This window comes from Poecilia latipinna, unplaced genomic scaffold, assembly GCF_001443285.1.
Source record: "Poecilia latipinna isolate Pla-1442-1.1 unplaced genomic scaffold, P_latipinna-1.0 Scaffold278, whole genome shotgun sequence".
Classification (NCBI taxonomy): domain Eukaryota; kingdom Metazoa; phylum Chordata; class Actinopteri; order Cyprinodontiformes; family Poeciliidae; genus Poecilia; species Poecilia latipinna.
This window is the reverse complement of record NW_015112894.1, coordinates 238,438-256,456: the sequence shown is the minus strand read 5'-3', so window position 1 is coordinate 256,456 and position 18,019 is coordinate 238,438. Positions and strand designations below refer to the sequence as shown.

Below are 18,019 nucleotides of genomic sequence, written 5' to 3'. Positions count from 1 at the left end.
TTCCTGCTCCCACCTCCCTACCTCCAGCACAGCTTGAGAAGCTGGCGGGGGGAAGGGGGGGGTGCAAAGTGGTGTGGTGTGGGGGGTGGAGTGTGGGGCACACATGGAGAGCAGCAGAGTTCCTGTCAGGCTTTTCACCTGAGCCATCATGGGACCAGTGATATCTGCTCAATTCACTCATCTGTCACAAAGACCTAATTATACAGAAGATCTGCACTAAGAGACAGATCAATGCTCAATAGATAGATAGATAGATAGATAGATAGATAGATAGATGTGTTGTGTCTTTCCCGCAGGCTTCTCCTCTGTTCCCCTGTACAATGTATGGCCTGTCTGACACCCACTGGCTGTAGGGCTGGGCGCTTTGTAGGCTGCGCAGCGACGGACTGCACATCATTTTACGCAGTAATCCCCTCCACTTCGTACCAACAAGCCCCTCTATGCGTTTATATCTGGGCCTCCTGCACTCGTCCCACCCATCCGATTTTGAGAGAACGCACACACAGAGAGAGGAGAGGAGAGGAAAGGGGTATAATGTGACATTACTATCTCTCCACAGAGGTACATATACAGAGATGTGACGGCTGGTTTTCATGCTTTCTGCGCATATTTGCTAAGCGATATCGACTCAGGTTGCCACCAACTCGTCTCCCTGCACACACACACACGCACACACTCAAGGTTAGCACTTTCCCAAAGAGCAGCACGGTGGCCTCACATCCTGGGCCCCTTGATCTGTACAGAACGAGAAGAAACAGCACCATGCATGCTCCCCTCCTCCTCTTCCTCTTCATCCCACCCTCCCCCCATGCACATGGAAAAAAAAAAGGGAAAAAAAAGCCCAGAATGCCAAAGGCCACACATAGCAGATCTGTGCTCGGAGATGCACCACCTATCCTATCCCTCTGCATGCACACAAGCACAAACAGCGGCTGCACTTACATGTTCTCCGGTGCTCCTGTCGTTTCCAGACTGTAATGCAGATCGAGACGACATGTTTTCCTTCTCTTTCTCTCTCCCCCCCACCCCTTCTTAATTTTCCTCTCCCCACCCCCCCAGTTCTCCAGCGACGTTCGCCGTGTATTTGCTCGGACGGTGTTTACAGGATCCACAGACAGAATGGCATCCGCGGATGCGAGGCCCCTCCGTCCCGAGTCAATCTGCCTGCTCTCCGAGCGACCGAGCCGAGCTCCGGAGGAGACCTCTGCCTGTCATGGCAGCGATGGATATGTGGAGGAGAGGGAGAGAGAGGTGGTGGTGGTGGAGGGGGGGTGTCCTCAAACAAGCTGCATTTTCCACCATGCACCTTGCAAAGATAGATGTCTTTAAAAGAAAAAAGAAAGAAAGAAAAAACGAGCGGGTCGATCAGCGACGCAGCTCAGTGCAGAAGCCCTTGCATGCAAGGGAGGAGAAGAAGAAGAAGAAGAAGTGGTGCTAAAATGCGGCGATGTTTGGCCGGAGCCCAGCGTCTCTGTGGCGACTCTCCACCCCCTGCCTCATTTCGCCACACAAAACAAACACGGCTCCGACTGGACCGCTGTCATCCCGTCGCTGTCATAACAGGAACGCTTCGCCCGGTCCCCGCGACGCCAGCGCGACCGCTGCAGAGACGGAAACACGGAGGCTTACGGTGCAGCGGGGGAGAGAGGGCCCAAATGTTCCCAATTTGCTATTCCAGCTCGATCAGATGCGCACAGATCAGTCGAGGCAGCGGCAATAAGCGACACACAGGGCTTCCGGTCCGTGGTTTGGAAGTAAAAGACCAACCCACGGAACAGGAATACAATTACATTTGTTGTTTACTAGTCCATAGTGCCGACAGTGATGGTGTCAGAGGTGGGCAGATTGGCCAAAAAAATAAAATAAAATAAAATAAATAAAAAAGGTATTCAAGTGAGAGCATATAATATATTTTAGCTCAAGTTAAAATTAAAGGTATTCCATGAAAAGTCTGCTTGTCTCTGAGTAACTGATCACAAGGTCTGATTTGATATTTAAATGATTCAGACAAAAATATAAAGTTGTCTGGTGCAAATTATTGTTATGTGTTATTTGTAAAAACTCAACAGAGCCATGAAGATTTACATTTTACATTTGCATTTTAAGCAAATCTAAATTCTTAATCTATTGCTCTGGTGATGGCGAACATTCTCCTTTTCTTTTCATTGAAAAATAAATCTGCTATGTTATTTTTCAAACATGTTCACAAGCTCATTTTATAATTTATGCCAGCTATCAATTTTCAAACCTTCAAAGTTCTTAACTCGCGGCTGTCTAGCAAAAATAAGCCTCTGGGGTTGGGGACCTCTGAAGAGGACATAGTGGTTCTACTAACTAACTAACTAACTAACTAACTAACTAACTAACTAACTAACTAACTAACTAAATGTACAGAAATGTAGCGCTTTATTTTGAAACTAAGATCCGTTGGAAACAAAGATCCATTGACTTCCTGTTCCGACCTGCAAATCATACATTACTTGATGCAGCTGAGATGCGCCACATCAGAGGCTGACGGGGCCGGGACAACAACAACCACTGCGAGCTTCCCCAGCATGTATTTGTTCATTTTAATGAATCCAACGTCTCTGGAAAAAAAAAAAATACCGCGTGGAGAGTTTTCTCTGCCCGGTCCCGTGATTCCTGCAGGGTCCTCTGTTTTTGTAAGACCTGCTGTTGATGACAGGTGGCGTGGCATTGGCCTGCGTGAGGAGGGCTAGTCTCTGACTGTGCGCCAAGGCTCTTCCTGCCATTAGATCGTTGAAACTGTTGATGGCGCTAGGCTCTCTGCTTCAAATACACGATCCCTTGTGGATGTTATGTTGCGTCTTTTAGACTGTTTTCCTAAAGTTTAACTTTTAATTGAAATACTGGATGAAAAAAAGATGGCATGTGTCATATCTGCCCAACTATGTCAATGCACATATTAAAAAAACACGTACAACTAAATGTGTTCCATCAAAGGGAAAACATCCCAGCCTCTCTGGGAACATTTGTTCTAGGCTTAGGCTTAAAGTGATTGGAAAATTGTTGAACAAGTAGTGTAGATTTTTTTTATGGGTCATGGAACAACAAACCAGAGAGTTGATACTGCAGAGTTCTTAATATATTGGAGTTTATTTGTCTGGTCCACATGTGTTTTGAGGACCACAAGAAAGCTGTGTCCCTTCCTGTTGTGGGAGTATTGTGGGAACATGGAGTGCTGGAACTGTTTTTACAGAGTGTTTGGTATCAATAAAACCAGAAGCATGTATTCTTTGCACAAAAATGTGGTGAAATTAGTTAGAGGTCTCAGAGTTACCCAGATCGGATATTTTAGCTGCGTTAGTGGTGGTGTTGCCCTTGTTCTGGTCAAGAAGCGCCGAGTCAAAAGGCAAAGACCTAATTTTACAGCTATTTATACTTGCGGCATTATCTACAGTCTTGAGATGTGGATAATCCCTGAAAGAACAAGATTCTGGATGGACGCCCTACTTCCTCAGTAGAGTGTCTGGACAGCCTTCATGACATGTCAAATAGCCCCATCGCCTGGTCAGAGGTCAGACTCAGGCCAATGCCTTTTGAATGTTTTCAGCTGAAGTGGCATCTGGTCAGGATGCCTCCTCATGTCTTTTTTTTTTTTGGAGGTTATCCATTCAGATCTCCCTCAGAGGAGACCCCAAGACAAAAGCAGAATTTGCCAAACTAGCAACTTCTTATCCCTTCTTTAGTGAAACTTCTTGAAAAACCCCAAGAAGAATTGAAGTGTCACTGGGTGGAGGGAAGTCTGGGTTTCCATTCCTGACCTGCTGCAAAGACAACAGATGGATGGCTTATCAGCAAAAAGAACAATGTTTCTTCTTTTTTAATGTCAGTGAAGAATTTTAGACATTGTACGTCATTGATTTAACTATTTTGACATCAAGATAGTCTTGTCTTGAATCTCTGTGGAATGTCTGGAGTGTACTGGAGCTCAAAGCTTCATTCGTGCAATAATCTAACGACAATGATCACATTGTGATTCTTTGCCACCCTTTAAGCACGTTAAATTCTGCCAGTCATTGCTAATTAATTGATAATGGTGTGAAACAGAACAGAGCAGTGATGGAGTCTCAAAGGTTCAATAATTGATGAAGTTTCAGATTAAGTTACGTATGTGACACTGTCAGTGCTGGCATGACGATGGCATGAAGCATTTCTCATATTTAGAATAGACTCGGTGTCTTCTTTTAAATATACTTTATCATGTGTTCAAGGTAAATAAAATATGAATCCTTCCATTTAACTGCTTTAAATATCAAGGAGCACAAAGAGACAACCTTCTTGTCTCTGTCGACAAGAAGGTTGGCTGCTTTATGTAATTCTTCCAGGAAGCCACCAGAGGGAGACAGATCCAAGATAATGCTGCGCCTTGTCAGACAATTTAGATCGGTGTAAAGAGCAACTCCGGAGTGTTGAAACACACCTTCACTCATTTAAAGTAAGAATTTCAACGGAACATCACCAAAGTTTATTACTGCATCTTCTAAACCATAGTGCTAATGCTGTCGGGGCTTACTACCCTTCACACAATCACTCTTATTCAAGAGACAAACTGATCTCTTTTTAATTTTATTTATTTACTTTGATTCAGCTACGGTTTATCATCATGCACAAAGTCAGTATTTCTGACCGCATTCATACCCAGGGAGAAGAAAGCAAAACATTCCCTCAGTGTCTTGGATAAACATACAGAAATCAGTCGGTTCGTGTGTCAGAGGCTACATGGACCAACCATGAAACATGAAAGGGCAAATTTGCAGAAGCGGCGGGAGCGGACATGGAGCCATTAGCCTCAAACAGTTATCTCTCTGCTGATGAAGGACGATGTTGGGGGTGGACAGATTAGGGGGCCCAGGAGTAGGTCAGAAAGGCCGCAGGAGCAACTTTGTGATGTTTAGAGCTTTTGAACTTAAACCTTACTTTTTAAATGTTACTTTTATTGTGTATGGATATTAACTTTATGTTGGAGTTCATTTACAATATGAGGATAGAGATATATAAACGCCAAAGATATATCTTTCTTCTACAGCTGAAAAACATGACTGCTAGATTAACTGTGGTTCTCTCTTCTGTCCTTAGGTGTGAGTGTGAATGACTGTATGTCTGTGTTGTCCTGCTGTGGAATGGCGACCTGTCCAGGGTGTACCTCACCTCTCGCCCAATGACTGCTGGATGGATGGAGGTTTTACCACTTATTAGAATCTACCGCGAACGTCATCAGAATGCTAGTTCACTTACAGTTTTCTTACAGTGATCTTTAAGTAAACTGCACAATCAATTCAATTCAGTTTATTTATATAATGCCAATTCACAACTAAAGTCATCTCAAGGCACTTTACAAAAATTCAATCATACTTACTGAAAACTTTTAAGAGCTTTGCCAGCTGTCACTTTATGGTTGTTGATGATATTTCATCTTGATTCAACCAGGAAACACTCACACATTAAATAATTTTATTCTCCGTCCCAGACCAGCAGCTCATAAATGTGAATACATGCATAGGACTGTAGTAGTCCAAGTACAGCAGCTCAATCTGTTTCATTGTGATGTGTAAGTATTTACTTAGAATGGAATGCTTTTTGAGTTCAATGTTACAATTGAGACCAGCGAAAGGGTCAAAATGACACCACTAATAGGTTCTGAGAAGCACTGTGGAACTCTCGGTACCCGATATTGGGCCTTGCACAGATTTCAACACTGAATAATTTGGAGTCTCGTCCCACAAAAAATGTTAGCGAATGAGAGAATCAAAGAATACCTACCAACAAATAGGCAATAAATCACTCTAGTCACTTGAACCCAGTGTTTGGGTGAGAATCCAACCCAGTTCTCTATCCCAGCAGTGTTGTGCTGCATCGTCCCAAAATTGGGCTTGCAAGATAACCAGAATTGTTTTGTTTCCCACTGTTTTTAGAGTGTAAGTGCACCCTGTTGTTCTGTTTACCTTTTGCAGGTTAGAGTTGAATATGGACCAAAGGCAGCTGGATGATATTCGGTAATGCTAGAAAGAAATACAATGAACAGATTATGTAGCTGGTCAGCATAACCTGCCAGCAATGTGGAAACAAGCCAGCCTGCAATCAAATTCCACAAAGCAGATTCCAGGCTCCCTGTGGAGTCCAGTGCGCAGGGTCACACTCGCGTTTACCCTTTCCTTCACCTCCTTTTTGAAATCACACAAGGTGTCTTTTGGGGCCCAGTCGATGCTGAGAGTTTACTCTGTATCTCACCTCAGAATTGGTTTTCCTGAAACACCTCTTCCTGATGGGGTACAGGACGCGTCGTGCTTACGTAAATAAGCAGGGGGAGCAGGCACAGCGAGCCAAAGGTGAGACCCTGCTGCCATATTTCACAAGAAGAACCATTGTTTTGTTCCAGACTTATTTCTCGCAATGCAAAGCAGTTTCCGTTCTTGCAAATGGCCTGAGCCAATAAATTTGTTGTTAGCGGCAGGAACAGACAACTTGCTGGCAGGTACAGAGGGACTGCGACAAAACAAAGCCGGGGGAGGCTTCTTCAGAAAATGGTTAGACTTGTGTGTTTCGCTATTGTTCACGCAGAGAAACTGTAACAGACAGAAATGTGTGAACTTCACTGAAGCATTTTTGGACATTTTGAAATTCAAATGATTCCTAAATTGTAGAGTAAAGAAAAAATAGAATGTTGCACAGATTCTCGTTTCATTGCTTAATCTGACCAGACGAGGATTTCAGGCATCACATTATTATTATTTTTTACTATTGTAGACAGAAAAAAAGAGTGAATTTCCACCGAAAACCTCTGAAATGTTCATCTTTTCAAACTCAGACATTTTCCTTGTTTCTTTTAGAGAATTTCTGAGAATGACATCAAAATTATTGAGTTTCTTCTAGCACAGTTTCAACTTTACAAACTGAGAATTGCCCTTTCTTTTTTTTTCCAGAAAATTTCGGTGATCAATTTAAAAACTTTCTGAGTTTTATGGTGGAAATTTCACTCTCCATTTTTTTATATCTACAATGGTCCTTATATGCCGTCGTACTTTTTAAAAGAAGCTTGAACAAGCATGTTTGTTTTTGGGGTCTTACAACAACAGCCGTTCCTCCCAGAGAATGAAGGTGAGGCCTCTCAGACAGGTCATGGACTTCCCTCACAAATATACAGCCTTTAAGGATGTCCGTTTGAGCAGACTTCTTTTTCTGTAATAAAAGATCTGACTGTCTGGTCTCTGACTGTCATCCCCACTCTCTCCTCTTTCTCCTGCCTCTTATCTATTTTTAAACTCATGTTTGTGCAAGTTTTAGAAGGAGCTGCTGCCCTGAAAAGACACAAAGCACTCTTTCACTTGCTAAAGTAGAGAATGTCAGGGATGTGGGTTTTTTGTTGTTGTTGTTGTCTTGTTTTTTTGGTGCACTTGAAATTGTGCTTTTGATATGAAACGGTTGCATGATGAGTAAAACTGATGAAAAAGTAATATGGTCCACACCACTCTCTTAAAATACCAGATGTAAAAAATAAAAATAAAAAAAAACTTTACAGAAAAAAAGTAATTTAAAAAAGTTTTCACCCTTTAATGTAACTTGTATCCTGTATAATTCAATGAAAAAAAAGGCTGCAGTACTCTGGTCGCATAACTATGCATAACATTTGTTGAAGCACATTTTGATTGAATTTGAGTATTTGAGTATTTAGGATTTTTTAGATGACAATCAGCATCCCATATTTTGACTTGGTTACCAACTATGTCTAGCAAACATTTTCTAAATCTAAGATTGTGAGGATGTTTTCAGTGTGAACCCACACACAGACCCCACACATATAGTGTGTGGAGTGTTACTACATGTGTCCTGTTAGGAAAACCCCTAATGAACTGCTTTTTTTTTTGTTGCAAATATGAATGTACAGGTGAAACCAGATGTGTACATACACCAAATTAAAAAAGACACGCTTTTTTTACACTCACTGCATGAATTTAAATCAGACCAAACTTCTCTAGTTTCAAGATCACACCTGAGCTATGGTCCTACAACCCAAAGGAGTTAAAAAGGAAGTGCCTTGGATGCAGAGCAGGTCCAAAAAGCAGAGCAAGAAGGCAGACATTCAAACCATCTATTCCCTCAATCCTAAAGAGCAAGGATCATATTCCTGACTCTGGCATCCCTCTGCCCACCTTGCTAACGTTACAGGCAAAATGAGATTTTAAAGGGGCAGTATTGTGTAAAATGAACTTTTATGAGGTTTACATCCTCTCATCAAAAACATACCTGGAGCGTTGCCTTAAATCTTCTATACATGTTTGAGAAATCCTTTAATCTTCCGTGGCAACCACTCAGCTGTGCAAAGCGCCTGGGTGGACCTACCGCCACCTTCAAGGCACAGCTCCTCCTCCAGTTTCCAAGCTTTTGAGTTTCTGCTTCACAAAGCTCCTTCAGACTAGCCGGCAGCAATTAGCAAACACCTGGTAGAACCGCACATCGGGTGAGTTGATTATAGGGGCTACTTCTCAATGCAATTTGAAGGTGTTGAGCTGTGAAGTCAAATTTCTTTTAAGTCAAATTTGATATTGTGCAGCATTTTTATAGCAACTGAAGACAGCATAGTTATTTGATTGTGCTATAAAATGGCTCTATGTGCCTGGAAAACACATGTAGCCCAGTGGTAAACTGAGGTTACTGTAATGACTGTATGTTAAAGTTAGTAAAAATCTTATATAGTGTATATTAAAAGTAAACCTTTATTTACTATTGCATAGCATTGTTGACAGCTATGGATTTCACCTGCTTGTTTCTGAAAGAAATACACTAGTATTTTCATCCATCCATTTTCTTTACACCCTTTTCCCTTAGTGGGGTCGGGAGGGTTGCTGATGCCTATCTCCAGCTAACATTCCGGGCGAGAGGCGGGGTCACCCTGGACAGGTCGCCAGTCTGTCACAGGGCAACACAGAGACACACAGGACAAACAACCATGCACACACACACTCACACCAAGGGGTAATTTGGAGAGGCCAATTAACCTGACAGTCATGTTTTTGGACTGTGGGAGGAAACAGGAGAACCCAGAGAAAACCCAGGCATGCACATGCACAGGGAGAACATGCAGAAAGACCGGGCTGGGCATCGAACACAGAACCTTCTTGCTTCTTTCTCTTGCAAGGCAACAGCTCTACCAGCTGCGCTACTATGCAGCCCACTAGTATTTTCCTTTACTTTAATATTTAAATAATATAAAGGGTAAAGGTAGATATTAAGTAATTTACTTACCTAGTAAGTAAAACTCTATTGTTTGTAAATCAACTAAGAGCATTATTTTATGTAAATATTGCAATTGAAAGAAGTATGAGTGTGATGTAAGCTGCACTGTGTATTTTATTTGGTTTTGCCGTTTGATTGGTTACTGAGACAGTCCGTCCACTGCGTGGCTCGTGATTGGTCGAGAGGAGAAGAGGCGGGAGAAAGAAGGACAGGAGAACCGTGATGGTGGAGAACGGAGGGTGAGACGAAAAGTGAAGAAATACAGACTCAAGGGAGAGAAAACCCGGACAAAGCACGGGAGAGGACGAAATTCGGGAGAAGTTGGAGGAGCTTGGTCGACACGAGAGAGAAGGGACGAGATGAGACAGACACAAGTAGTCCTGACGAGCATTTGAGCTGAGCTAAGTTAGCTAGCCGCTTCAGCCCCACGTGTTCTGCTGCGTTCAGGAAGTCGGGAGGAGAGGACGAGTGAATTGCAACACTCTCAATGTTTCCTGCTGGGATTTAAACTCCTCGTTTTTCCAACAGGCCTGCAACGTGTTTTTCCCACTCTCCTGGAGGTCGTGAGTAAACCTGACTGGGTTACATTTGTTAGGACTGTATATTGATATATGTGAACATTTCTTGTTCTGCCCTGGTTGAAGGGAAAAGGTGGCCATTAATATTTGTTATGCTTTACATATAGGTTTTTTAAATCTTATTAAGAGTTTTCCGGCTTTAGAGTTTATCTGGTGACTAAATAGTTGGATTTCCTGTAACTTTAGTTTAATAAAGTTAGACTGAATCATTTTGCCTATGTCTCCCTGCTATTCTCTCTCCTTCTCTCTTTCTTCCCCAACCAGTTATGATTTTTTGTTAAATAAATTCCTTTTTTAAGTTATCCCTGGTGTTGCTTCCCTTTCATTTGTTATGGTTTAAGAGCTGAACCATAACACCTAAAATTCTAATGTTTCTCTGGGTCATATTTGTCATAAACTAGGTCATTGGTGCCGCACACCGATTGGGATACCGGATGGATATCGAACCCAAGTACCTTCCATTCTAGTTTTCTTGCATAGAGTGGTTGAAGGTGCTTCACACATAATACACAACACTGCCCCTTTAAACAGGAGCAGCAAAAGCAAAGGAGGTGGATTAGCTATGGCTGCTAATAACATATAGTGGCATCCAGGAGTATCGTCTCTGCTCCCCGGACACTAAGGCATCTCAGTAGCATGTCATCATCAGAATGTCACACAGCGTGACCATCCACAACGACTCTTTGAAGATTCGTGGACGATAAGAGTTATGTCATTCAGTTTCCCTTTGAGATAAATAAAGCATTTCTGAACTGAATCGATTTGAATGAGCTGGACGTACAGACCTGATCGACAAAGGTTTCACCAACATGGGTTCAGATTGTTCATAGGGGTATTGCATTGCTTCTGTTTTGCCGATCGCACCTGAAGGTCAGAGGTCTCCTGTCCTCCGCCGTCCTGCCGTATCGCAGCTCATGGGCGGAGACGGTCTGCGTCTCGCTGCCACGAGGCCAGGACTGCGAGGCCAAGGGATGTGCTCACATAAATACAGACAATCAGTACCAAAAAAGCCTCCTCCTGTTTTTTTCTCACTATTATAGAGACGTCAAAATAGTTTATACAAAGGAAAACAAATAACTCCACAGGTTGGGATGTTTATAGCATACATGGCGTTAGGCCAGATAAAACTTGAGAAAAATATTTGGATCCCTCCACCCAAATACAAATCAAATAAATCAACTGTTATGGCGGGACATATAAGTTAAAAGAAAAAAAAATCTGATGCATGCCAGAGTTTCACTCTTGTGTTTTAGTACAAAGCCCTTCTAATTTGGAGAAAGTTTACTTAAGATAAAGTGATGGCTTTCAACAAAGGTGAGCTTCCTCCAGTCTGCCCGCCTGAGGCCAGGGTCCTGAGAAACGATCATTTAATGTGACTGCTGATAACGAAGCAAACATGTTGACGTGTCCGGAGCGGAGCGGGCACATGGGAGGCAGGGCTCTGCTGCTCCACGCTGCTAAATAAAGATCCACTTGATGGATACACTTGGATAACATAAATCAGGATATCCCATCAGGAGTGACGAAGTGCACTATTGTTTTGGTTCAAGTGGGGAGCCATTCTGATAGACAGCACAGTCTGAGCGCAGGGAGAGGACAGGAGGTTCTCCTTGTGGAAGCTTTCCCCGATGGGTCATGTCAGAGCTGGTTGTTTTCAGATTGTTATGCAATTGTTGTTAGCTAACAAGACGGCACTCGGGCGTTTCCACGAGGAAGTTTCACATGTGAAGTGATTCTCTTCTTCCGACATCGGGATTGATTTGCTGCCAGATTGTGATATTTTTGTTTGCAAGTTTTGTTTAATTGTTTGTTTTTTTGGCAGTTCCATTTGTATGTTTAATATTTAGAGATTTTCAAGAGGCAGAGATTCAAGCTGAATCTATTTTATTAATTGCAGTTATTCATTCTAAGGATACAACACTGCAAAAACGCAAAATCTTAAAATCTTACCACGTGTTTTTGCTGAGCTTCTAGTGTAGATATCCATGCACACTTGAAATAAAGTAAAACTGACTTACAAATGGTTTTTCAACAAGATATAGGAACTTGTTTTAAGTTAATATTTCCTTAATATATTAAAAAAATACATTAAAAATCTGTACTTTTTAAAATTCGTGTTCTGCTGTTTGCTGTCTACAGGTTCTCCAAATTCAGAGAGATAACTTCATCTTGCGAAAAAAAAAAAAGTAATCAATTTCAGTCAGTAGATGTTAGAAGCTGGTAGTGTTAATGTCTGTTGGACTTTAGTTTGCTTTTGTAGTTTTAGTTACAGTTTTTTCTTGTACGTCACCTCAGTACTTTACGTTATCTGTTCTCCCACAGTCGATTCTCATCTGTTCATTTACTCACCAGAATAGCACTTAGCAAAATTCTAATTCATATAAATATTCCCATTATATTGGTACAGCCATTTCACTGTCAGAACCTCCGCTGTCTTCAGCTGGCTTCCCTGTTTGTTTCTGACTTATGTTATTCAATTCCTTTATTCCTCTGCTCCTCCTTGCTGAACTCAGATCCTCATTACACTTTCTGGAATTTTATTTGTAACAAGATGTAATTATTTCTAGAGAAGATAATCCACATGGAAGGAAATACTCTCCCAGAAGTGAGAATAGCAGATGGTGAGTAGAGCTCTAAGTACCTTGGAATACCACAAGCAAGTTCAGTTCAGTTCAATTCAGTTTATTTATATTGCACCAATTCACAACCCATGTTATCTCAGATCACTTTACAAACCAAATTCAGTTCAATCCAGTCATGCATTCACTCCAAGTGATCCTTGTTATCAAACAATTCAATCAAATTCAGTTAGTATTCAAACTGGTTAAGAAGGGTTTCTATTAAAACAAGCCCAGCAGATTGCTTTGAGTCGTTGATTTGCAGCACATGACAACCAGGAGGAGGCCTCAAGGAAAATACACCTACATTAAGTAAGACCAGTTCTGAGAAGTCAGTTTAATGGCAAGGACGAGATTTGGGCAATCAACGGCCTTACGAGATGCTCAAAGGAGGAAATTCAGAGGACTGGTGTTAAAACATAAAAAACACTGAATATATCTATAGTGGATTCCATCCAAATTTCAAGTGCGCAGAAGGAGGAAGAGGACTAGTGAGCATCAGAACCAGTATCCAAGATGAGACATTCAAGGACAGGTCCAAGAACAAATCAGGAAGATGGCCACAAGGATGAACCACTCAGAGAATGTCTCAGATGATGGCAACTGGAAGAGACCTGGGAATAAAAACCCCTTCGTTTGATGTACCAAACAAAGGGGCTTGGTACATCCCCTTCGTTTGGTACGTTGAAGGGAATGTACCATATCCTATGATCAAATCCTACCAAATAATTGAAAGAGCATACCTGAAAGACTGCCTAGCAGCACTGATCATGATAGGACAGCAGATCCAGATCGAGCACACCAGACAAGATCCCACGTGCAGGAAAAGAGGATCCAGACTAGAAGGAAAGAAATGCACTACTCTATACCAAGTAGCTGGTATACAGTAGTGCACAGAAATTAAGTGGAAGTACGAAGTGGAGACCCCTAGGTCAAAGTGGAAATCACTTCCCAAAGCGGTGGAAAACAACCAAACTAAGATCCTGTGGGACTTCCACATACAAGCTGTCAGAACAGTAATGGCCAACTAATGGTTGTCCATCACACTGTACAGCACTTCAGTACTGTACATTTTCTACAAACTGGATAAGCAAGTGATCTGCAGAAGCTACATAAGTCAAAGTAGTCGGGATAAACAGTCTAGACTAAACAAGCCCTCTTGCTTAGAACTGCGCAACCTTTTGAGTACTTAATAACACACTGAAAGCTGTATGAAAAACAAACAGAAAAGAGTGGAAGCGTGAAAAGTGCATGACAGTGTGAACAAAGCAGGGCACGGCTTGCTTCCGAAAACAAACAGCCTGATGGATTTTCCATTGCAGTGCAGTGTTAATGAGAGGAAGCAGGGGAGTGCTTCCCAGGGATTGCATTGTGATATCGTGCACCGTTTCACCTTCAGCAGCTTGATCGAGGGAAACCTCCAAGAGTTTGGCCAATCTGTCCTTCTCAGTCAGGGATGGTAAATCCCCGCTTGGGACATTTGGAAAATTGCCACCCAGCATCCGCTAACCGCCTGCTATAAGAAAGGATGTTTGATAATGCCTTTAGATATAGTTCTGACTGAAAAGCCAGCCTGCCAAACTTAACATTTAACCTATGCCAACTTTACTGAATGTGCTTCCTGTTCTATTCCACAAATTCTTGGAACACATCAAAATAAAATCAAGTGCAGAGAGCAGTCAGAGGTCAGAGAGATGTAAGATCTGCTGGTGATTACAGGAAAAAGCTTAAGGGACAAGACTTGATGTGTCAAATGAAACCCATTGTTATCTAGACGGTGGTGCACCTTCCTCTACCTGGCTGCTATGGATCCTGATAGAACCAGTTCAGTTTTATTTACATTATGCAAATTCATATCAAAAGCAATTTCCCAGGTACTTTGCAGTACAAACAAATCAATAGAAATTCATCAAATTCTATTCAATTTATTGCAAGGATGAGGTGACAGTAGGGAGAAAGTTTACCAGCTGAACCAAGCTTTATTGGGCACAGATTGAAACTGAGAGGTAACTGCAACAGAACAGCAACATAAATATAGAGAACATTGTAATTCCACATGAATAGAGCGTACAGAGCTTGTAGTCTCCAGACACATTCCTGATGTATGACGACAGTGCTGTAAACAAGCATAGTGAGCAAGAATGGATTACTTCTCGTGTAATGTATCACTCATGTAGAAGAGATCTATACGAAAACGGTTCAGTTTGCTAGGAACTGTTACAGCAACCAACAAATGACATAAGAAGTCACGTCACAAGTGGTGCAACACCATCGTAGACAGTTTCTAGAGCAACCAGTTAAATGCTGGGTGTAACTTACACTTCTAAGCTGTTGACATCCATCTACTGTAAGGGTTCATGAAGTTATTCTGAAGGGTGTGGCAGGTGGGCTAGTACTTGTTTCAGTTTGGCCTACAAAAGTCGGTTTGACTTTTTAAGTCCCAGGGCAGTTATACAAAAGCATTGAAAGACAGACTTGGCCGATCCGTTTGATCAAACTCAACCAGTTTTTAACCATATCCAGACAACTATAAACAACTTTGCCAAGATGTCTTTTCATCTACTTCTTTTTAAGCCATGTTTTCACTGCTTAAACATAAATAGATTTTGTCATTTCTTTGTTTCGAAGAAACAGTCTAGGGGACGAGACACAGAGGATATCTTGTAAACACTGAAGACAGCATTCCCACCAGTTGATGGGAATTGATTTTATCATGTCTGATATACTGTATGGGTTGCACAAATGTCATTGTGGTCTGCTGTCAGAACCAGCGGCTGTGTTAGACCATGAGTATTCTACCTAAGACAGACGACATTAATTGAGGACTGGGCTATTGTGTTCCAAACACTGTATAACCCTAACCTATCTGGTCCTGCCACACAACTTTTAAATTCTTTACAACCATCTTATGTCACCTTATGATGTGTTTCAGTAACTGGCCTCAGTCTGGAGGATCAATGCAAAGGCTGACCAAAGGAAAGTAGGGTTGGCTACATCATGTGCGATGCTGCCACCAAAATCTTTCATTGATATGTGCAATGCAATGCTTTTATTATGTTGTCTGTTCACTAACATTCTCTGACAGACCTCTTTAAAGGCCTTCACATAACCAAGATTAAGTTACGTATAGGTGGACTCTTAGATTTTTTTAAGGTGTATCAAAGTAAATGGTGGTCAATACATACTGTATGCATGAAACTCTTCAGATTTTGACCTTTCTGTCTTCTGCTAAAAGTTTGTTTATCACATAGAAACCCAATAAACAAATAATCAACTTCGTGGCCAGGATGTGAAAACTGTTGAAGGATTTCAAAGAGGATGAGTCCTTGTGTTTGGCCCCTTTACCTTTCAGTTTGTATTTGAATTCAGATTCGAAGTGCTGACTTGGGGAGGTCAGTATGCAGAATGAACCCTGATGAGGCAGGCGAGCTTTGTTCTGATCAGGCCACGAGCAGCTCAGACATGAAAAAGCTCCCCGGCTGAACTAGAGGGGAAGTTTCCTCCTGGTGCCAAATGTAAACTTGGCTCCAATAAAAGCATCCGCTGGCACCTCAGTGGACAACAGGAAATCTTTGTTTATCAAAAACTATCCCGTTGTTGGCCTCGGGGTCTATGACCCCTTTTGTTGTGGCAGAGCCCCTTAATTTAGGATCTGTTTATTGAAAAAAAAAAGTCAGGCCCTTAAGATAAACAACAAAGACATAAAGTATGCGTGTATATATAGGCATTGCACAGATTGTGCGTCAATTCGTCCGGCATTTATCTTTCTGTCAAAGTGCCTCTTGATATGTATTGTTTCACATACGAGGAGTCCCAGACTGCAAACTCTCCAATTAAAGATTGAAGCAGTAATTGAAGGATAGCATATCTATTTATTGTTCAGGAAAACAGAATACATACAGTTCCATTAGAAAGTATTCACACTCTTTTCTTTCTTTTGCTGTTTTATATTCTTATTCCAAAATCCATTTCATTGGTTTTCTTGAAAACAAAAACAAACAAAGATTATGGGCAAAAAACAACCCACAATCACAAACTGAAAACTAATTTTTAAACATCTCTTAAACTTATGAAAAATGCAAACATATTTTTTGAAACTCAGAATTGGGGCGGGGGTGGGGGGGAGCGGTTACATCCTGGACAGATCACCAGTCATCAAAGTGCAGCGCGGAGACAAACAAAAGTAGCTACACAACAATTTTGTGTGACTAATTAGGCTAGCATGCACTGTGTGTCTGTGTGAGGAAGCCGGAATAAAACTGAGGTCATGGAGCCCCACTTCCATCACCGGATTATGGCAAATAACAATGCTATGGAAAGTTACCAAATATAAATACATTTGGCAGCATCCAACAAACATTACGAGATGTACTGAAAGAAATGGAGGAATGATGACCCTGCCCAAATCATCTTGTTCAACCAAAGCGATCAATCCCAGTTCAAGATCCTTGGCGAACAAGAACCCAGCAGTCATTGAAGGACAGCTGCAGTGTTATCTTCTGGAAACAGGAGAACCTTTCAAAATACCAACCATAGTTAACGCACTCCCACAATCCAGCCTTTATGATAGAGTAGCCTAATGTCCATGGGAAAATGTGATGTGTTTGAAGTTTTGCTGGTCAAACCAAGAGAAACAAAATTTTCTTATGTGATGACCTAAAATCTGAGTGGCATATCTTGAGAAAATCAGCCAAGACTCTTTACCCGGTTGACACTGTCCATATTGTCAAGCATTGTAATGGCAGCCTCGTGCTCAGGAGATGCTTCTTTTCATTGGAACCGATTGAAACGGCTGCATGAAGGGAAGAGAGGGACTCTTCAAGAAAGAACCTAGATGCAGGTGTACAAAAGCCTATAGAGCTGTAGAGAGACCCGGGATTTGAGACTTTAAACAGGGTTAATGCTATCTCAATAAAACCTTAAACAATTGGTATATTTATGTTTGTACAGTTGACCCCTGCCTTTTCTGTGATTCAGCGTTCGCATATTGTCCTAAATTTATGTGGATCATATCTCTATAATTATCCATAGAAAATCTGCCTAATCACAGATTATTATATTTCAGACATTGACCATGTCTGAAATATTTAAAAGAAAGTGACATGCTCTTGGCATTTTCAAAGCAATCAATCCAGGACCGCCATTTTTTTTCCCCCCTTGGTGCCGATTGGCTGCATCCGCAAGAGCAGAGATAACAGAGACTAGATGTTAGCTTCTGTGGAAGTCCTGAGACAGTTTCCACTGTGTTTACCACGGCATTATTAAGGTATTTCAGTGTTTGAATTTTAAAAATAGGCATTTTTAGAGGGGATCTCAAGTATTCATGGATTTTAGCCCCACTGTCCCCTTTATTTGTAAATATTTACATTTTCTAACATTTAGAAAACTTGCTTTATTCATGTCTTTGTGAGCTGTTTTGTGTGAATTGTTTAAAACTATCCTTAAAAATCGAGATCTGAAGAAGTCTGGCAAATTGTGGAAAAAGTGGAGGGGTGTGAATACTTTCTGACGGTACTGCTTATCAACTGTGACAGGTTAGAGCATTTGAACCAAAAACAACTCAGACGT

General features: G+C 41.6%; 1 protein-coding gene across 4 annotated transcripts in view; it reads right to left on the bottom strand.

The window, feature by feature from the left end:
- The window catches only part of mark4a (MAP/microtubule affinity-regulating kinase 4a), a 29,093-nt gene extending 27,297 nt beyond the window's left edge, over window positions 1-1,796 (bottom strand). For 2 of the 4 annotated variants that reach the window (XM_015033750.1, XM_015033752.1), the window contains exon 1: window positions 943-1,796. In XM_015033750.1, coding sequence (XP_014889236.1) covers window positions 943-996 — 54 coding nt within the window. In that variant the 5' untranslated portion in view covers window positions 997-1,796. The remainder of the gene's footprint in view (window positions 1-942) is intronic. The other 2 variants (XM_015033753.1, XM_015033754.1) reach the window with 2 other exon arrangements.
- Between the last annotated feature and the right edge of the window lie 16,223 nt (window positions 1,797-18,019).